Genomic DNA, 22103 nt, shown 5'->3' with positions numbered 1-22103 from the left:
GGTAATGTAGGTCATGCTCAGCGCTTTGTTCTGAAACTCGCCTGGGTCTGCGGTATGCAGCCAGTCTGGCCAGCCGTCTTGCCTACGGTGTGGCTAGAGGTTAACAGGAAGTCTAGACACCCATGCTGGGTTGTTCAAGTGGATGTAGTTCTGCTCAGTTCAAATAAGAGCACCTCACTTCATCTCTTTTGCAGTAAATCAACCTAAATAGTCATTTATCCTATTTTGATTATAGATAGAATTAAGAATACTGGCTTTACAAAAATGAACCATTGTGTTAAGGTGTTGTTACTATAATACAACAGTTCTAACTTGTTATTGGCCACACCACTGACATAAAAAAGTCACTAGGGCTGCAACTATTAAGCATTTTGATATTCGATTAATCTGACAATAGTTTGTCGTTAATCCAGTTATTATATAGGATATATGCAACAATTTTATACAGTATTTAGCAGTTTTCATGCATCATCTCTTTGTCGTCCACCAAGGGGTCCTTGGCCTAAAAAAGGTTGAACTGGTTGTCTGTATCATAAATTGTATTTATTATGTGCAAAAATGTTTATATAAAGCTGTAGAATATGAAATACTTTAAAATATTGTGTACACTTTCCCCCCCTGTTGCGATAAGCGACAAGCAGTAATGTCATTTTATTTGGTAACTGTTTATATTTCATATTATTTTATCTTATTTTATTAGTTGTTGAAACTCAAAAAGACAGAGATTCTTGAATCCTGTTTAAAGGAAATCTCATTGATTAAAAAAAAAATGGTTTTATGATACTATAATTACTGTTGTAACTATTTTTTTGTGATGGTCTTGATCTGACTAATTAAGATAAAGTACCAGTAACAAGTTGTCCCGAGCCTTGATTTTCAACACTGGAAATCTGCTTGTGCATAGTCGAATCGGGCAGCCGTGACCTGGCCAGCTGTTTTGCGGCCAAGCGTTTAACATCGAATGTTTCGTTCACCGAAACAGATGTGTGTCAGCGTTTTCAAAATCTGAAAGTAAATAACCTATGTGGTTGCATTAGAGATTCATGAACCCGAACATGAAGTCTTAGAGCAGATTTTTAACCAAGAGCAAATGTGTTCACTCACTGAAAATGAAGCCTTGTGTTACTTGAGCTGAAATGACTTGTGGTGATTTGCTGCAGCTGTGTCGAGCAGCGGTTGTCAGGAGGAAAGTGTGCGCTCGATCCTGAGTGGCAAAAATGTGTTGACAAGCCAGTTGTCATCCAAATTCAGCTGTCCTCTCCTTGCCAGAGATATGTCCATTATCACAAGCTATATTTTCTCTCTTCTTTTTCACAGTATTGAAAGAATATTATCTCAGGGCCCCTCCCCCATCTGCAGCATTAAGGTACTGTGATCATTCCTATCTGCTGAAATAGTCACATCATGTTTTTAAATGCCCACTGCTAATGGGTGAAAGCAATGGATAATATATGGATGATTTAGTCAACTATTTAGTTCAAATAAGAAACATTTGTCATTATTGATGCACATTTCATTTATTATTTAGTAACATTGGGTCTCATTCACTAATAATTGCGTGGATTATTTTGTAACTTCTTATGAAAAATCTCCACCTAATTCACCACACATTTGTACGCACATGAATTTGTTCTTAACATCGTTCTGTTAGTGAATTTGGATCTTTCTAAATGAGCGGTTAGTGCACGAGGTTAGTCATTTGCATAAACACGCCCAAACATCTCCATATAAGGGCTTTCCTTACAGCCTTTCTTCACGCTCGCCACTGTTTGCAGACGCGCTCTCGCCTGAAGTCGAGCAGTGCCAAGTGTGCCATTCACACCAGTTCTCACAATAAACACCTATTATACAGAGCCAAATTACAGACCTCTCATTAGCCAGCTGCAGAAACCTCGCAGCTGAAGCTGTCTTACTCTCACTGTATATGATGGAAGGCATTTAAGATGAAATGTGTGTATATATATACATATATAATTTTTATGTAAGCAATAAAGTACGAGAGGCTGCGCTGTATCGTGAATAAGTCACGGCTGAAGGGTGTTGTTAGGCACAAATTTATTATAAATTCTGGTGACTGCAGTAGAATGTATTGCCTTAGAATAAGGCAATACATCAAACAAATTTTGAATGAATGTCAGTTTAGGCTTTGTTGATTGTTGACCAAGATTGTTGGTCGCTTTACATGCAAAAACAAATTGAATAAAATTCAACGTGAACCCAAATTTATGCCAGTGACCAAAAGTTAATTTTACCAACAGCTTTGTCAAGAAATAAGGCAAATAAATGTCATGCTTTTAAATATGATTGATTTAATTAAGACTTAATATTGTGTGTAAAATGTCAGCATTATTATATTGGTTTGTTTCACATCACTACATTGTTGTAAGGTGCTTGCTTGATTCCATAAGTAAAGAAATTGAGAAATATGGTATAATCTCAGACCTGTTTGCTCCATATGTAAAACACATTTGTTCTTGCTTTAGAGTTGTGCAGGTTCTAAGTGTGTGTCTGTTTTTTCCAAGCAGAGTAACTCGAGGGGAACAAGAATGAGCTGATTTTAAGAGCTCTGATAATGATGCCCAGAATAAGTGCGGCCTGGTCACACAGCAGAGTGGGGAACGTACACGCTGTGAGTAAACACACTCATCTATAATCAGTAACCCAGATGAATCCACCCTAACCAGCACTGAATAACATGCCGCTATAAATACCACCGAACGTAACAGCAATGTGGCATAGTTGAATTCAGCACTATTGCTGGTGACCTACTGATCTGATGTAACGCGGTCTGTCTCTTGCAGTGAGCATTAGAAGGCCACGATGCAATGAGATAAACACTGGATGACTGGAGGTCCCCTGCTTAACAGTCTATAAGCATGGCTGGCCTACAGCTGGTGACCCCTGCCTCCTCAACCATGGGGCCCTTCTTCGGTCTCCCGTGGCAACAGGAAGCTATCCATGACAACATATACACACCAAGAAAATATCAGGCAAGCCTTTTGAAATGGTTCTTAGGTTGAGAGATTACTGTATTGTCCTTTTTGTTTCTACGTAAAGGGTTTGTTCACCCAAAAATGAAGGAATATATTTTATTCTTGTGATGGTAAAGCTTAATTTTGGCATCAGTCTTAAGTGTCACATGGTCCTGCAGAAATCATTGTAATCAATGATGAAAACAGGTGTGCTGCTTAATATTGTTGAGGAAACCGTGATACAGTTTTTTCAAGATTCTTTAATGAATAAAAAGTTCAAAAGAATAGCATTTCTTATGAAACAACGTTATAAAGCGTATAATAAACAACATTGTTTTGTCACTTTTGATCAATTACAAAAAAAAGTTTAAATTCATTGTACATGGTACATTACGTTTTGCTGAATAATTTCACCCAATTGCATTTTCAGGTTGAACTTCTTGAAGCAGCTCTTGAACACAATACTATAGTCTGCTTAAATACTGGCTCAGGGAAGACCTTTATCGCAGTGCTCCTAATCAAAGAACTCTCCCACCAAATCCGTGGAGAGGATGAAAAGAGAACAGTTTTCCTTGTGAATGCAGGTGAGTAATTGTCAAGTCTGCCATGTCACAAATGCGTTGCCATGAACCCCATTAAAGCATGATCAAAATTCTCCTTATTGATTAATCTAAATTCTGTGTTGTTCGTTTTTCCCGAATTAAAGCATCATCTGTGGTTCAGCAAGCATCTACTGTAAGAACCCACTCAGATCTCCAGGTAGCCGACTACATGGCAGAGGAAATGACCTCATGGCCTGAGGAGATGTGGAACAGAAAGATTATGGGGAATCAGGTGTGATTTAAACATGTTCGTTTTAATGTGCCCATGAATTCATTCATATATTTGTTGGACATCTTGATTGAGGTGTCATTGTTCAATCTGTGATATTTTCCTATCCTCCTCATCCCTCTCTTTTCCATAATGTCTGTTCTTTCAGGTGCTGGTGATGACGTGCCACATCTTCCTGCATGTGTTAAAGAATGGAGTCTTGCCACTATCAAAAATCAACCTGCTGGTTTTTGACGAATGCCACCTCGCAATCACGGACCATCCTTATCAGGAAATAATGAAGGTGAAATTGCAGTCTGTTACGGCATTGAACGATGGCTTTGAAATCACATCTGTCAGTGCAAAGAGAGGGATGATAGAGGTCTCATCTAACTGTCACTCCATATAATGCTAAAAAGATGTCGATCCATTGGTATATTAATGGGCATGTGTTTAGTCCTGAAGGTTGAACAAAGGCACTCTGAGAAGATATTTTAATGCCAGTTGGCCATATAATAAAAAATCTTCAGAGTTAAAGTCAACATGAAATGGAAGTTGTGATCGTCTTCTCTTTCCTATTGTGACATCCAAGTGAAAAAGCTGCTCGAATGAGAATGAAATTTAGGACGGGACTTGATTTTGCCCATCTGGAATTAATTGAATCACTGTGGTTTGCTATTGCTGTGATGTCATGTGACTGACAGGTTGTCACTCATGCCAGTAAACACGTCATCAGAGAAGAGAAGATATGTCGTTGCAAGAGGCAGGGGAAGTTAATTTAATTAAAGATTACGAGGGCACATTACTTTAAAAACAAAGGGTGTGCATGGATAAATCATTTATAATAAATGGCAATATTTAATAAAAAACAACAATTGTCCATTTTGATTTCATTGTAAAATTCTTGAAAAGTGTCTCCATTTGGTAGATGTCAGTGCGCTCAAACATTGTTTGGTTTCCAGTGTTCTTCAAAATATCTTTGTGTTCTGCAGAAGAAAGGAAGTTATACAAGTTTCGCATTACATAAGGATGAGTAAATGATGACAGATTTCATTTTTCAGTGAATTACCCCTTTTGACTTTTTGGACTGGCTGAATGCATTTTTTTATTTTACTTAATGTGAGATTTTCTGGGGAGAGAGACATATTTTAGTAACAACACTTAATTTACGAAATGCAAACCATCAACTTTTAAGTTGTTCAGAGTATTGCTGTAGAATGCATTAGCTATAATTAGAGTTGTGCTGATACAATAATGTATTGAGATATAGTGTTTTCCTGATATTAAAACATTTGCTGGCGATATAAATTAGTTTACACAATTATGTTTTCATGATTAATCACAGTTGTAATCCTGGATAAACAGATAGATACCATATTGTAAGTTGGTGATATCCATCCCTCATTATAATGCTTTATTAAATGTTGTAAATCTTCTTTGCAGATTTGTGAGGGTTGCCCAGGCTGTCCTCGCATTTTGGGTCTGACTGCTTCCATTTTAAATGGCAAATGTGACCCTTGTGATCTGGAGGAGAAGATTCAGAACCTGGAGAAGATTTTGCAGAGCAATGCAGAAACTGCCACCGATCTTGTGGTGCTGGATAGGTAGTGTTTCCTTGTAAAAATGTAGGTCATATGATGCCATTTTAAAAGTTCATTTTGATTATTGGGTGTAATAAAATAGGAAAACATACTTTAATGTAAAAAAAAATCATAATTTTTTTAACATACTGTACATTATTGCAGTTCCTCAATTCGCAGTTCCTCAATTCCCAGTCCATCTGAAACGCACTGATTTCTACAAAGCCCTTGTTCCGAAAAGCTCAGAGTGTTCTGATTGGCCAGTAGAGTCAGACCCAGTGCATTGTGATTAACCAAACACATCAAGCATGTGTTGAAAATGCAATCACAGGCTTCAGCTTTCAAGTCTTTAAGCAATTGTAAACACACAGTTAATAATGTCGTTGGTTTTCCTATATCGTTTCAAGCCCGAGTTGGATTCTGAATTTGTTGATGATCAATCTGATCGATTGGAACCAACGTTTCACAGTGGTAAATAGTCTTTGTATAAAACTGGCGTATTACGCTCCCAGGTTCAGGAAGCTGTCCTCTGTAAAATGTGCTGTGCCCTAGCTAACTTTTGGGTTGTACTGCTCAGGAACAACTTTATAATTAAATCTTAAACTCCGATTCCATATTTCATCTGTTTTCGGAAAGCAAAACAAAGCGGTTTCTGCTTTCGCATCTAAAGACGCAGCATCTCCGTGACATGACGACAACGCTAAAATTTACTGAAGCGGCATCGTCTTTCTTTACGTATGCATTTGACGGGCATTATGCTAATATTTAACATTTGTGTTTCATATTCAGATTCACTTTATTAGCCATTTGCAGTATAAAACCACATTGGCAAAAAAATGCTCAAAGGAGCTCAAAGTGCAATGTCAACACATAAAATAACACAACATAATAAACAAACAAGCAAGTGCCACATAAAAACTTAAAAGTAAAATACTGTACATTAAAAGTCTATACAAAGATTCAAAGTGCCTGGTTTTAAAGTGCTTTGTTTAAAGTGATCACAGATTGGGGAAAGAAACTGTTTAAATGGCGATCGGTAGCACATTTGACAGAGCGATACCTTCTCCCTGAGGGAAGCATTTCAGAAAAGGCCCCTGCAGGATGGCCTGAGGCATCATTAGCAAGTTGTAAAGCTCGGTTCAAGAGTCTAGCTTTATATGTGGCCTCAAGGAACGGCAAAGTGCAGCCAATGGTCCCGCTGGCTGAGTGAACACTTTATTCAAAGCCTTTCAGAGTGAGGTTACCAAACCACACAGTAATACAACTGGTTAAGATACTCTCGATTACACAATAGTAAAAGAATCCTACGTAAAAAGAAAAGGCGCTGTCTCGACCTTCTTAGCAATGTTAGTCGTATTAGAGCTCCAATTCAAGTCGTGAGAAAGAATCACACCCAAGAATTTACATTTCTCAACAATCTGTACCTCTAAATCATGGATAGTAATAGTGATATAGACGTTTGAGGAAGTAATATCTGGCATTTTAGACAGGTCTGGTGCAGTGTTCTCTGTTAGAATAAATCCCTTTTACGGGACACTATGAGCTTTCTAACTTTGCAAATCATATAAATGCACAGATAAATTACACTCTAAAAGGAAAACATCAAAAAGCATCATATGACCCCTTTTGAGTATCATCTATTATAAATCTTTCTTGAAGTTTCTTACCTGTCAATTTACGTCCAGGTATGCGTCCCAGCCTCGTGAGGTGGTGCTGGACTGTGGGCCGTACCAGGATCAGAGTGGGCTCTCTAAGAGGCTTTTGAGCGAGTTGGATGAAGCCCTTCATTTTCTTAATGACTGCAACTTATTCAGTCATCGAGAAGATAGAGACCCAACGTTCATCTCCAAACAGGTTCTCTCCTTAGTGTCTTATTTTGTCTCTTGCCACCATCATTTAAGCACAAAATGGTCACAATCTCAATGCTACCTCTTCTAACCCTAGACCAAAATTAAGAAGACTACTAACTACTGCCTGTAGTTGTATGATTTGTTTTGATCGTGTGATTGTTTATCCCAAGGTGCTGAATGACTGTCGTGCCGTGTTGAGTGTGCTGGGCCCTTGGTGCGCAGATAAAGCAGCGGGAATCATGGTCCGGGAGCTGCAGAAATATATCAAACATGAACAGGAAGAGCTGAACCGCAAGTTCCTGTTGTTCACGGACACCATTCTGAGAAAAATCCACGCCTTATGCGAGGAGCATTTCTCTCCAGCTTCCCTAGACCTGAAGTTTGTCACTCCCAAAGTCATCAGACTTCTGGAGATTCTCCACGAGTACAAACCTTTTGAACGGCAGCAGTTTGAGAGCGTGGAGTGGTACAACAATCGCAATCAGGACAATTACGTTTCTTGGAGCGATTCTGAGGACGAAGACGAGGATGAAGAGGCGGAGGCAAAGGAGAAGCCCGAAGCAAATTTTCCCTCGCCTTTCACCAACATCCTCTGTGGAATCATCTTTGTGGAAAGGCGATATACAGCGGTTGTTTTAAACAGGTTTGATTGCAATGCTCCACTGTCTTTCTCAAAAAATACTAGGCAAATAATAAGTGCTCTAAAACCACAAGTGAATTTAGGCATCACAACATTATAATGGACAGTATGAAAGTACTATATTACTATTTTAAATAGTAACTGATCGGTAAATGACGGCAAAGGTAATCTTATATAAAAACGATACAATAGATAGAATTTTCTTTTAAATTTACAGATACAATGTCTATAGTATTTACCATAACCATTATGATACTAAATATATCATGAATTCCTAGTATTTAGTAGGGGTGTGCACTGTCTGTATTTAGATTCAGACTTTTATATTATTGATTTTACAAATATACAATTTAAGATGAGTTGATCGCTTTTCACTTTTATGGGTTAGATCTTTATGCTAATAATTTGTCTTGTTATTTGTCACTATTATGAAATCACCAAATATTATAATATAAAATGAAAGCAATATTTCAATCAAAAGTTGGGGGTCAGTAAGATTTTGTAATGTTTTTGAAAGGAATCTCTTATGCCCACCAAGGTAGTTTTTATTTGATAAAAAATGTTTTATAAACACTAACAGTAATATATAGTTAGTTGTTATTTAGGTTGCTGGTTTTTGTTCACGGTATTTAGCTACTACACAATCTTTTTGCAAAAAGGAATACATATGTTTATCTAAATGGTTGACTTAATTTTGTTTTACCATATTGGAAACGAAACTAGGAATCGATAAGCATAATCGGAATCGCTAAAATTCAAACTTTACTCAACCCTAATTATAAATGTCTTTATTGTCACTTGATTTATTTATTGTGTCCTTGCTGAACAGTATTCATTTCTTTAAAAAAACAAACATCTTGATAACCTGAAACTTTAGAATAGTAGTGGATATATTTAGTTAGCATTTAGCAAATGCTTATTTGAATTATCCAAAGCAACTTTAATGCATTTTGTATTATTTGTGCGTATCAGACTCATTAAGGAGGCAGGGAAGCAGGACCAAGAGCTGGCTTACATTAGTAGCAACTTCATCACAGGTCACAGCATCGGCAAGAACCAGCCTCGCAACAAACAAATGGAGGTGGAGTTCAGAAAACAAGAGGAGGTGAGTGAATTCGGCAGTCCAAAAAAGCCTCCTGTGCCACTTCCTTAGCTTATGTTGATCATAATTGTTATTGTTGATTCACACTACTGTACACAGGTTCTGAGAAAGTTCAGAGCCCATGAAACCAACTTGCTCATTGCAACCAGCATTGTGGAAGAAGGTGTTGATATTCCAAAGTGCAATTTGGTGGTTCGGTTTGACCTGCCGACAGAGTACCGGTCGTACGTGCAATCCAAAGGTCGTGCCCGTGCTCCAGTCTCCAATTACATCATGTTAGCTGACAACGAACGGACAAAAACGTTTGAAGAAGACCTCAAGACCTACAAGGCCATAGAAAAGGTCAGCAGGTTTAATGAGAACTATTTCTAATGGAGGGTCTGTGTGCATTAATGTTAAAAGTTGTACGTCTTTCAGATCCTCCGAAATAAGTGCTCGAAGTCAGCAGAATGCAATGATTTTGAACTGGAGCCGGTGACCGATGATGACAACGTTCTCCCACCTTACGTCCTGCGCTCAGAGGACGGAGGCCCCCGCGTCACGATTAACACAGCCATTGGGCACATCAACAGGTCAGTACCCTTTCCTAAATCGTAAGATTTCTGTATTTTGTTGCATGTTGCAGTCATTCTTTAATGTATTTGTGTTTTGTGCAGATATTGTGCGCGTTTGCCCAGTGATCCGTTCACTCATCTTGCTCCGAAGTGTAAAACTGTGGAGTTGAAGACTGGAGGTTATCGATCCACACTCTTTCTACCCATCAACTCACCACTCAGAGTTCCTGTCACTGTGAGTTCTGGCCACAAGATATTTATCACATTTTTCTAAAACAATTTACATATAGTCAGCTTTGCGAGGAGTTAAAAGTAGGGCTGTGTGATTAATCGAAAATCAATTCAAGAAAGCACGATTTTGAATGCCGCATGCCTAAATCTGGCGTCAGAACAGAGAGAGTTTACCATTGCGACAGTAAAGAAAGCACAGAAACAGGGAAGATGAATTCAGTTCAGGATAAGGACTTGGTTTTTCTTCGAAAGTGTTGTCATTTCCTCACCCTTGTGTTATTCCAAACCTGTTAGACTTACTTTCATACATGAAACACAAATGGAGATGTTTCGAAGAATGTTCATGCTGCTCTTTTCCATACAATAAAAGTGGAAGAAAAAAAGGGAAATAAGCACCATAAAAGTTATCGATATGACTTGCATTATTTCACATCTTCTATAACCATACAATGCTTTGTGTGAGAAACAGACTGAAATTTAAGTTATTCACTGTTAATTTTGCCTTGAAAAATCCATGACAACTATGGTCACCTTCCACTTTCATTGTATGAAACAAAATAGCTTAGACCATCTGCTATAAATGTGCTGTGCTCCATGGAAGAAAATCATACATAAATTCATCAAAAAGCCATAAATCTTTGGGTCAACTATACAATTTAAATACGAAAATGTGCAGAAAGGTGTGTGATTTTTTTCTATAAATCCCTGATTGAAAGTAAAAATAACACTTCTAAACACTGTCTTCTTTCCCTTAGGGGCCAACAATGAATTGTGCAAGACTTGCAGAGAAAGCTGTCGCTCTTCTCTGTTGTGAAAAACTGCACAAAGTTGGTGAGCATGAAAGAGTGTATATATACAGGATTTGATGCATTCTGAGAGCCGCTGATTGATACGCAATGTTCGTGTCTAGGTGAACTGGATGATCATTTGATGCCGGTGGGAAAGGAAACTGTAAAATATGAGGAGGAGCTGGACTTGCATGATGAGGAAGAGACGAACGTGCCAGGAAGACCAGGCTCCACCAAACGGAGACAGTGTTACCCAAAAGCCGTGAGTGTGTGTCTTTTTAACAGCATGTAGGGTCAGGTGATGTAATAAGAATGAAGATTTAAAGACTGTCAGGATTCATGCTTTTGTTGGTACCACCATAGTAGTGATATACAATACGTTTACATAAACTACTGTTCAAAAGATTGGGGTCGGTTAGATATTTGCTTTTATAGATAAGTCTCTTATGCTCACCAAGGCTGCATTTATTTGATAAAAAAATACTGTAATATTTTGAAATATTAGTACAATTTAAAATAACGTGTTTCTATTTTTATATATTTTGTATTGTAACTTATCCCTATGATTGCAAAGCTGAATTTTCAACATCATTACTTCAGTGTCACATGATCCTTCAGAAATCATATATGCTGATTTGGTGCTCAAGAAACATTTCTTAAATTATAATATCAATCTTGAAAACAGTTGTGCCGCTTAATATTTTGTAGAAACGGTGATACTTTTTCTTTGATTAATAATTCAAAAGGAAATTGTAACAGAAATTATTTATAACATTATTTTACTCTCTTTACACTCATCTTTTGTTCATCAATTTAATACATCCCTGCTAAAATAAAAATTATTTTCTTTCAACAATGTGAAACAATGTGTAGACTATATAGAATCATGTTGGGTGTGATGTGTTGTAGATACCAGAGTGTCTGCGGGGGTGTTACCCTGTGCCAGAGCAGCCTTGTTACCTTTACGTCATAGGGATGGTCCTCACCACCCCTCTTCCTGATGAGCTCAACTTCCGGCGGAGGAAGCTGTATCCGCCAGAGGACACTACCCGATGTTTTGGCATTCTAACAGCTAAACCAATACCTCGGGTAATCACCTTTAATTTATTTTATCTTTCTGAATCTGGAGATCCTTGGAGAAGAACTTGTGAAAAATGGGAAGTTTAACACTTTTTTTTTTTTTTTTCAGTGTAATTTGCTTTTATAATTATCTAGAAAACAGTCAAATGTGTTATTTATTTAATATCGGATTCTGTGTCATCAGATCCCTCACTTCCCTGTGTACACGCGTTCTGGTGAGGTGACCATCTCGATTGAGCTGCAGAAGTCGGGCTTCACTCTGAGCGCAGCGCAGCTGGAGCTGATCACGCGTCTCCACCAGTACATCTTCTCCCACATCCTCCGTCTGGAAAAGCCAGCACTAGAGTTTAAGCCTGTCGAGGCAGATTCTGCCTACTGCGTTCTACCTCTCAACATTGGTGAGTGCTGCAGATGTTGTCTTGTTTTTCTTTAAGATTACAGTTAGTCCTTCCTCTAATTGTCAATGTATAATATGGTCTTATCTTGTGCTGTAAAGAATTTATTTGATTATTATCATTCCAACATTCTCCATTCCAAAGTGCACAGACCCAGCTAATCATGGAATCCATTATCATCTACCTATTTGTTGCCGCTAGTGGTTGACTGATATATTGCCAAGGCTAATTTTTTCATTTTTAAATGATCAATATTACCAAATTCATTTTTCTGTTTGGCCGGTAAGTGACGGAAGCAGGACTTTTGTTTAAATAGTTCTAGGACTTTTATTTTGACAGCACCTGAGCATTAGAGTTAGTTAACGGTTTTGTTCTCATAGAGAACTGTGAAATAAAAAAAGTAAATGGTAAATTAAAAAGTATTATAGCGTTATAGCCTTTCTGTTATTAGTAATAAGGTAAACACTGTAATTTTCCGATTTACCTTTGGCATTCTGTAAATACACATTACATTTTACAAAATTTGCAAACATTTACAAATATATGTGACATTTATGAATATGAATATACTCTGTGAGTGATGGTCCATATGTCTAAATAGGATGTTTACAGGAAAGTTTTTACAGGATGTTTTACAGTAAAGTTACACAAGCGAGTGAAAAAAAAATCCTTAATTTAGAATGTTCTGAACAATATCCAGTTGGCTGTCATACGCATTATGTACTGAATGTAAAATTAGTGTTACCTAGTCCTTATTTGAGAAAATATGATTCCAAGGGAAGACATACCAGATTACTCAGTGCATTTATTTATGTGTTTAACTGAAAATATACAATATTATAATACTATAATAGGATTACAGAATTAAGAAGTTGCTATCTAAAGTATAAATCTGTTTATACTTTACTGTTATGTTTATGCTAGTTTTTTTAATCAAGTTTAAATATTTCAATATAGTAAATATGTCAAATAAAAATGATAGAAATGTCATTGCCGCTTGTATTAATTAATATTCACTACATCTTTAATTACATAGTATGATATCATATATATTGGCTTTATATCAGCCATTGGCCACCTCCTGCTCTCTAAGATATTGTGCTTTGTTCAGTTGAGGATTCCAATACCTTGGACTTGGATTTCAAGTTCATGGAGGATATTGAAAAGTCTGAAGCACGCATTGGCATTCCAAATACTCAGTACACCAAGCAAAACCCATTCATTTTCAGATTGGAGGACTACCAGGATGCTGTCATCATTCCGAGGTACAAAAGTTACTTGTGATCTCTGAGTCTTATTACCCTTGTAATTAAGCTCTCATTGATGACTTATACTGTGTTTTTGTTTTCACTGTAGTTGACCTCTACTCTTCCGTCTCATTCCTCCCTCTCAGGTATCGTAATTTTGACCAGCCACATCGATTCTATGTGGCTGACGTTTACACAGACCTCACCCCGCTCAGTAAATTCCCCTCTCCAGAGTATGAGACTTTCGCTGAGTACTACAAAACCAAGTACAACCTGGACCTGTCTAATGTTAACCAGCCCCTACTGGATGTGGACCACACATCTTCAAGGTAGGAAGTAAAACATTTTTTACAAAAAATTCTGGTATGTGCTTTTTTTTCTCCCCAAGAAATTCATTGTATATCCATGGTGGTCTTTTCCTGTAGATTGAATCTTTTAACTCCTCGGCACCTTAATCAAAAGGGGAAAGCCCTTCCTCTCAGCAGTGCAGAGAAGAGAAAGGCCAAGTGGGAAAGCCTACAAAACAAACAGGTATTAACTGACAGAAAGAATTTGTGGTGATAATTATAAGCCATCATACTTGAATTAAGTCTAATCATACTGTGTGTGCAAGTATTTCCTTCCACTGAGAGCGGTAACGGTCGTACAGAGGTTTGACTAGCATCAGATAACAGTCTTTGGTTGTATTTCTGTTCCATCTGCTTAGATTTTAGTTCCGGAGCTCTGTGCCATTCACCCCATCCCAGCCTCTTTGTGGAGGAAAGCTGTCTGCCTTCCCAGCATTCTCTACAGACTTCACTGCCTTCTGACGGCCGAAGAGCTGCGGTCTCAGACAGCCATTGACGCTGGCGTAGGGGCTAAGACCCTGCCTCCTGATTTCAGGTCATTTGAAAATTCACAAATCAGACACAATGCACTTATTCGCTCTTTTCCAAAACCTAGCGAGCTCCTGAAATAGGTGGCATTTCAAGGCGTTGTCGGCACACTCCTGACAAGAAAGGCTGTTCTAAAATGTATTCTGCCTCTTCTACTTTTATTTAAGTGTCAGAATTGGGACTTTTATTTTGACAGCGCAAATGCACATAGGCTACAGTTCTCCCACTTCGTTAAATGACTGTCTTTGTTTAACAGTTGACAAATGTGGTACAAAAAATATTATGATAAAGTATAGCGTATTAGCTAGTAATAGACTACCTAAGGCTACCGCTATAACACTTTCTCATAAAGCCTAACACTGACATTCAGTAAATATGCAAACCTTTCATTATAGAATCAAGAGCATTGCTCTGATATCGCCATCGGCCATCAAATAAAAATCTCATCGGGCTACCATTAATTTTAATTTCTAAATGGCTGTTCAACCTAAGTTTGGCATGTGCAATGTTATTTTATTCACATTAGTGTTGTATAAATAGCTTAGCAACATGTTAACATCAAACTCTATTGGATTCAGTTGAGTCATTAGTGTGGCACAGAGAGTTACTGTCTTTATAGTTTTCCAGTACAACAATTTGTGAGGTAACATCTCGGTTAGGATGCTACATTAGAATGCAGCAATGACATTTCAGAGTCCTAATCCCACTGAATATTGACCCCCAGGTATCCTAATTTGGATTTCGGATGGAAGAAATCCATCGACAGCAAATCTTTCATATCCTGCCCCAGTGCATGTATGGAAGAGGACGATCACTGTAAACACGGCACAAACTCAGATTCAGACCACACTGCCGAGGAGAGCTGCAATACGGAGGCCTCCCAGCCTCCAGAGGGCGCTCTCCCCTGTGAGAACTGCAACACACCAGATGAAAAGCTAGAAACCCACATACTCCTTGTGACTGATGTCCAGACGCTGAACAAAGACAAGAGCGACTGCGTCTGTTCCCGAAACCTCCCTAACAGCACTCGGTGTGACAGCGACGACCTCCCACACAGACATGACATTTGCCAATGCTCTCAGCTGGGCTCTCTGGAGAGTGACCTATCAACTCAAACCACTACCTCAGTTCCTGTGCGGCCCTCTCCAGCCGGCAAGCCACAGCCCCAGCCCAGCGATGAATGTACCCCAGGCAGGAACTCAGATCTCTGCGACGGACATGTGAAGAAACCTACCTCAAACTGTTGCCCCAAACCAGAGATGGCAACCAGCACCACAGCACCTTTAGAAGTGTCATCAGAGGCCTCTGACGTGACATCTACAACATCCTGCACAGGTCCAGCCTGGGATTCTCCGAAAACCTTGGGCCCCAACCCCGGCCTCATCTTGCAGGCCCTGACCCTCTCCAATGCCAGTGATGGCTTCAATCTGGAGAGGTTGGAGATGTTGGGTGACTCTTTCCTGAAACACGGCATCACCACCTACTTGTTCTGCACTTATCCGGATGCCCATGAGGGCAGGCTGTCATACATGAGAAGCAAGAAGGTAAGATTAATAAAGCAACTGCAAAGCAAAAAACACTAAATACACCCTAGTAACCACATAGTAATGCATTGGGAGCCGCTCACAGTATTCTAGCATTGTGGCAGCAACTTTTACATGGGCAAAAAAATGATAATTAAATAAAATGTACTAATCCTATTTTTTACTAATCTATTTACAAATTTAGTTATACTCTTAAATAAAAAACAATACTTATTATTTGACATTTTTCAAATACATTTATTTTAATTATGGGTTTAACGGTTCAGATTACTCACGGTTCGGGTTTTCTCACGGTTTTAGGGTCGCAGTTTCGGTACGGTTCAATATGTGCTATTTTCAGGGGGAAAAGGACTACTGTCAAATAAAAACAAGGAAAATAAGAACAAATAATCAAACTACAACGCAAATAAATACAATAGAGCAAAGATACAAATAAAATAAACAGTGCTTTTCGGGTATCTATTCAATTTCTGTACCTGAAAACTACTGTTGATGAAATCAAATGTAAAACATTGCATATAATTTTCAATGTATAAATAAAATGGATATTAATCATGATTAAAGTTACAAAAGTTACTCAATCAAGAGCGGTGAGTGATTGCCTTGTCTTTTTCTTTTAATTAACATTAAAAACACATACAACAGGAATATTAGGCTGCTATCACTTTAAGACGAAATGCACAGATCCAGTACACTGATACTGATGCACACATGCGTTCTTTCTCGACTGTTTATGTTCACTTAAGACATAACCTACTTGGATACTTGACAAGATGGGCCTGTTGACATCATTTTTGTATGAATTTGTCCTTCAAGCACAAGACAAGAACTCAATATTAGCTTGTACACGCTTCGGATGAGTGCACACAAATCTTCTCACAGCACTAACTCAAGTCTTTCACGTCTTCTTGCGCTTGAACGTTTAAATTGGCAAGGCTTTAATGCGTTTAGTTTAAATGCGGATAGCAGCGTGTGCTGCTCTCACCTGCGCTCGCTCGCTATCAACACCCCGGTTATGATGGCGTAAATGACTGGTCATATTAGAGCATACGGCACTCGCATTGAAAGTTTAGGGGAAGCCAGAATAGGTATCCATCGACAGAAGCATACATAAGCCTAACTATGTCTGTCTGTTTTATGTGCTATTTTCAGCAAACCATATTATAGATGTGTATGCATTGTCGTCAGATTTAAGATGAACCGTGCCGAACCGTGGGTGGAGAACGGTACAGTTCGTTTTTTTACAGAAAACCGTTACACCCCTAATTTTAATATACTTATATTTTATGTGGTATTATGCATTATTCTTAACTATTTATTAATAAATATTATTAAACATATTTTAAATACTATATTTTAAATATAATCATTATTTTGTAATTATTTACATTTAATTTAAATATTTTTACATATTAGTATACACAATTCATAAGTATTAATAAATTGTAGATAAATATATTAATAAATATTAGTAGTATTTTTTGTTATTATTTATATTTACGTTAATTTCACTTTTCACTTTGACAAATTTGCACTAATTACGTGCTACTACTTGTTACTAATTAATTACTTGAACTAATATAATATTTGCCAATAAGGTAGGGTAGGCAATTTTTTTCTTTAACACTTTTTGTTATTCTGGTTAAAATCATCTTCACATCCTTATAGCAATCAATGATAGAAGTGGTCTAAATATTGAAAGTGTACATATACCGTCAGTGGAAGTCTCAGGACCAAAAAAAGTTTGTCCAATCATTGCATTCGGACCAACTGTTTTTTTGTAGGGGGTGTGGCTTTGGAAAGCGCTCTGAAGGGAGGGTGGGATCTATTGCTTTCAAAGCTAGCTCGCTATTGCTAGCCACTCCGAAATTGCCTACCCTACCTTTAAAGTTTAAATGATTAATTTATTCTATTTGCATACTGAATTGTGGTTTTCATTACACATCGCTTTGCAGTTACTGATATCAGAGGATGCTAATTTCAATTACTTCTACCATTTATAAAGTTTTTGGCAGTCGCTACGCCTCTATTTAAATATTGATTCATTTTTACTTCATTTGTTATATGGAAAACAAATGTTTTGCCTTTGTTATCTCCAGGTCAGCAACTGTAACCTTTATCGCTTGGGGAAGAAAAAGGGCCTTCCTAGTAGAATGGTGGTATCCATCTTTGATCCCCCGGTAAACTGGCTTCCTCCGGGCTACGTTGTGAATCAGGACAAAAGCAGCATGGACAAGTGGGACTCAGATGAGGTATGAGTCAGAGAGCATCTCCATTTGTTTACCTGATAGCTCAAGTCAAGCTTAACCCAATATCAACATGCATCTTCATGCACAATTACAAGTCTGTTTACATGGCTCTGTGCCTTGAGCTGAGGAACATCTTGGCAGCGTTAAGCTGCAGCCGTTTCCTGTCTCTGCCACTAGGGGGCAGGTTAATCCTTTCTGCCTGAAGCTGGGTTTCAGAATAGAGGGCAGAATTTGTTTATTTATTTGACATAAAAAAAAAATGACTCTTTCAGTTCAGCATGACACACCATTGGTTTGATTTTAAGCTAATGCTAACACATTTTCCACAGTTCACTTGTTGTCTCTGGGGTAATTACTTCCAAACTTCTAAATACAAGAAATGGATGAATAAGTAAAAGGTAGTAGCTTAACTCATTATAGATTAAATGTAATAATGCCAACCTACTGAAATGAGTTAGCAAATTACCTTTATACAAATTGGAATTGTTTGTAAAAAGCATAAAATGGAGGGCAAGTGCTATATGCAAATAAATTATTAATAATGATGCAATGACAAAATACGATAATGTGTCAGGTCAAGTAAAGTTGATTTAATCGATTTATTAGATAAAGGGTTACTTTTATTTTCTATATTTTAATTACACGGTCTGTCAGTCCCATTGCTCTCATTCAAACAATGTGCAAATGTGATGACCCTAACTTTCTTTTTTAAATGTATGCTATATATTTTGTGCAGAACATTTTAAAATGTTTGAAATGAGAGTTTGGGGTCAGTAAGATTGTTTTTTTAATTGAAATGAAAACTTTTATTTAGCATTGATGCATTAAATTGATCAAAAGTTACAGTAGAGACAATAATAATGTTGCAGAACTTTCTATTCTTGAGGAGCAAATCAGCCTATTAGAATGATTTCTGATGGATCATATGACACTGAAGATTGGAGTAATGATGCTGAAAATACAGTTTAAAATTAAAAATATAAAACAGTTATTTTACATTGTAATAATAATATTACCGTTTTATTGTATTTTTAATCTATTAAATGCAGCTTTGGTGAGAATAAGAAACTTGTTTCAAAAACATTACAAAATCTTACAGACCCCCTAATTGTTTTATCCAAAAAAAAAACTCTTGATCTGTAATTTGGATATTCAACCTTACCATATCGCAACCTTCACTATAAGCTTATTCGGATATATCATGAAATTCAAGAAATCTGCAGCTCTTAAGCCAAGACACAGTTCAAAGAAATGTATCAGGTCAGAAAGAGGTGCTACAATTACTTAAGATATATACCATCTTTTATTAAATGTAAGCCACAGTTTTCCATCTGTGTTTGAGCATATGAAATGTATTAGGACATGTGAACAGAACCAAGTGAGAAAAATGGAAAGAACTCTGCTTCTGGTTTCTACCAGCCCTCTCCATGGTTTCGACGGAGACTGTCTGTATGTTTTGGGTCGCTCTGTGTGGTTCGAGGTGTATATGTATGGTGCGAGTGTACTAAATCTGCCTCGGGTGCTGTAATTTTAAGTGTCACTTCCATGTATTATTACAGTATTAGGTGTCATGGATATTAACATTTTTATGCATATGCAATATGCATATTTGCTCATATGGTCAAAGTTATGGCATATTAATGATATAAAAAAGTTTTGTTTCAGCTTTTGAATCACATTAGATTGGATGAGTCATTGACTTGGACTGTGAGCCTCGGCTCTGTTAGAGCTCTCCTGAGCAAACATAATACTGTGGTTGAACTAAAACACTTTTAAATTGTAATCTTTGTAAATCTGTTGTAGATACTGAGCCTTGGCTTCACAGGGCTCTTGGACTCAGCGTTCCTTTCATGATGTTGTTTGGTTTGGTTTGTTGAGCTGTAAGACATTGGGAAATCTGTTTTTGTTTCTCAGAATAAAGATTTGGCCAACGGAAAAGCCAGTGATGAGGAGGAGGAGGAGGAGGATGACGACGATGAAGCTGAGGATGTGGAGGTCGAGCAGTCTAAAGAAGAGGTCAATGTGGAAGATGATCTGGAGTACTACTACGAGCACATCAGATTCATCGATAACATGCTGATTGGCTCCGGCGCCTTCGGGAAGAAGATCTCCCTCCAGCCGGCTGAGCCTGGCCACGAATGGAAAGCACCCAAAAAACCTCACAACTCCCACTTTTCCCCAGACAGTGGCGCTGACGAGTTCGACTACAGTTCCTGGGATGCCATGTGCTACCTGGACCCCAGCAAAGCTGGCGAGGAGGATGAATTTGTGGTGGGCTTCTGGAACCCTTCCGAGGAAAACTGCGGCACGGATATTGGGAAGCAGTCAATCTCCTACGACCTCCACACCGAGCAATGCATCGCTGATAAGAGCATAGCCGACTGTGTGGAGGCCCTGCTGGGGTGCTACCTCACCAGCTGCGGGGAGAGGGCAGCCCAGCTGTTTCTGTGCTCCCTCGGCTTGAAGGTGCTCCCGCCGGAGAAGCAGAGTTCAGGGGGGTCGGCCGAGCTGCAGTACAGCTGGCTGAAGATCCCTCCGCGCTGCATGTTCGACCACCCGGATGCCGAGCGGACCCTCAACCACCTCATTTCAGGCTTCGAGAACTTTGAGAGGAAGATAAACTACACGTTTCAAAACAAGGCATATCTTCTGCAGGCCTTCACGCACGCCTCGTATCATTACAACACAATAACAGGTCCGTGGACGTTATTTAGTTCTGATTTCATCACTGTTTCTTTTAGGATCTGACTAAACTAAAACAGTACTGCTTTGGCTATATTTTTATCCTACCTTTTTATTTATATAACCATAATAATAATGTTTTCTTAAATAAATTAATGTTGTAATAATAACAATGATCATTTTTAATATTTTTATAAATACATGTATTATACAACTTAATGTAGTTTAAATTGTTTAATGACCACTAACAAACTGGTAATAATTATTTATTATTATTGTTTATTATTGTTGCTAATCTGTGGTACTTCAAACAGAAGGTTGTTTTATAATGTAGTTTATTATAAATTAATATAATGATAATGGTGGTTACTATTATATTAAATTATTTTTTTTATTATTAAATAAGTTACTGTAGTTACCCATTCATTTAGTGTAACTGTTTGGTTCCTCGGTTCATTTGGGTGACTTATATAAAATAAATGTATTGTATTTATTTATAAAATATATTAAATAAATAAAATATACTGCTGTATATACCCATCATTCATGTCGGGTACATAAAAAAATTGTACTGGTATGTCACGCAACCCCAAGTGTGAGATTAAGTTTTCTTATTTGCATAACTCACCATTTTCAGTTTTGCATAACTTTTTTTGCTTTAAAAAAGTTTTTTTTTTTAAATATATAACAAAACTCCTAATTTATGCAGTTTTGATTTAATTTAAACCAATATCTCATTAACTTTTTTTTCTTATTTATTATTACGAATAATTTTATTATAAAACAATAATAATTTAAATAATTTATTTGTAAATTGGCATAGGCTCATCACTATATAGGTTGCTGTGTGCGCCAGGTGAGAACAACTCTACAGAAAAATATACTGTATTTTCACTTAACTTAATATTTCCTGTGGTGTGATGCTGTTGTATTAATGATCTGTGATATTAATGGTCTCATTTGAACCTTCTTTGTACCACTCTGAACTTCGGACAGATTGTTATCAGCGGTTGGAGTTTCTCGGTGATGCAATTTTAGACTACCTCATAACAAAGCACCTTTATGAAGATACCCGGCAGCACTCTCCTGGCGTGCTGACCGACCTGCGCTCTGCACTTGTCAACAACACCATATTTGCTTCCCTGGCTGTCAAGTACGATTACCACAAGTACTTCAAAGCTGTCTCGCCCGAACTGTTCCACGTGATCGATGATTTTGTGCAATTTCAGCTGGAGAAGAATGAAATGCAAGGAATGGATTCGGAGGTGAGCCATCGTCCCACTGTTATCTGTTAAAGTTATTAGGCCTTGGAAATGATCATTTCATTTACATGCCATTGTCAGCGTAGATGTATAATATTTCATGAAGATTTAGTACCGTGACATCCTATCACTGGCAGTCATCGGGAATCTGGTCTGTGTTTGTATTTGTTTTCGTTTTTGGATTGTAAAAATGCAGTTGGATTTAATTTATTTTGAAATGGTTATCTTGGCACTGAATCTAG

General features: G+C 37.7%; 1 protein-coding gene across 3 annotated transcripts in view; it reads left to right on the top strand.

The window, feature by feature from the left end:
• dicer1 (dicer 1, ribonuclease type III) overlaps window positions 1–22103 on the top strand; it is a 31726-nt gene that overhangs the window by 2361 nt on the left and 7262 nt on the right. Inside the window, exons 2-26 of one of the 3 annotated variants that reach the window (XM_079633729.1) lie at window positions 1318–1366; window positions 2526–2629; window positions 2802–2990; window positions 3403–3556; window positions 3679–3806; window positions 3952–4086; window positions 5226–5386; window positions 7048–7216; window positions 7383–7855; window positions 8825–8957; window positions 9054–9296; window positions 9372–9526; window positions 9611–9743; window positions 10495–10570; window positions 10650–10789; window positions 11437–11616; window positions 11792–12005; window positions 13114–13267; window positions 13396–13578; window positions 13675–13780; window positions 13956–14131; window positions 14849–15668; window positions 17768–17920; window positions 19832–20612; window positions 21596–21864. In XM_079633729.1, coding sequence (XP_079489855.1) covers window positions 2877–2990; window positions 3403–3556; window positions 3679–3806; window positions 3952–4086; window positions 5226–5386; window positions 7048–7216; window positions 7383–7855; window positions 8825–8957; window positions 9054–9296; window positions 9372–9526; window positions 9611–9743; window positions 10495–10570; window positions 10650–10789; window positions 11437–11616; window positions 11792–12005; window positions 13114–13267; window positions 13396–13578; window positions 13675–13780; window positions 13956–14131; window positions 14849–15668; window positions 17768–17920; window positions 19832–20612; window positions 21596–21864 — 5250 coding nt within the window. In that variant the 5' untranslated portion in view covers window positions 1318–1366; window positions 2526–2629; window positions 2802–2876. Of the gene's footprint in view, window positions 1–1317; window positions 1367–2525; window positions 2630–2801; window positions 2991–3402; window positions 3557–3678; window positions 3807–3951; window positions 4087–5225; window positions 5387–7047; window positions 7217–7382; window positions 7856–8824; window positions 8958–9053; window positions 9297–9371; window positions 9527–9610; window positions 9744–10494; window positions 10571–10649; window positions 10790–11436; window positions 11617–11791; window positions 12006–13113; window positions 13268–13395; window positions 13579–13674; window positions 13781–13955; window positions 14132–14848; window positions 15669–17767; window positions 17921–19831; window positions 20613–21595; window positions 21865–22103 lie in introns of those variants that run through there. The other 2 variants (XM_079633730.1, XR_013800100.1) reach the window with 2 other exon arrangements.

This window comes from Phoxinus phoxinus (assembly GCF_949152265.1).
Source record: "Phoxinus phoxinus genome assembly, chromosome: 13".
NCBI classification, from domain to species: domain Eukaryota; kingdom Metazoa; phylum Chordata; class Actinopteri; order Cypriniformes; family Leuciscidae; genus Phoxinus; species Phoxinus phoxinus.
This window is presented reverse-complemented; position numbering and strand designations above follow the sequence as displayed.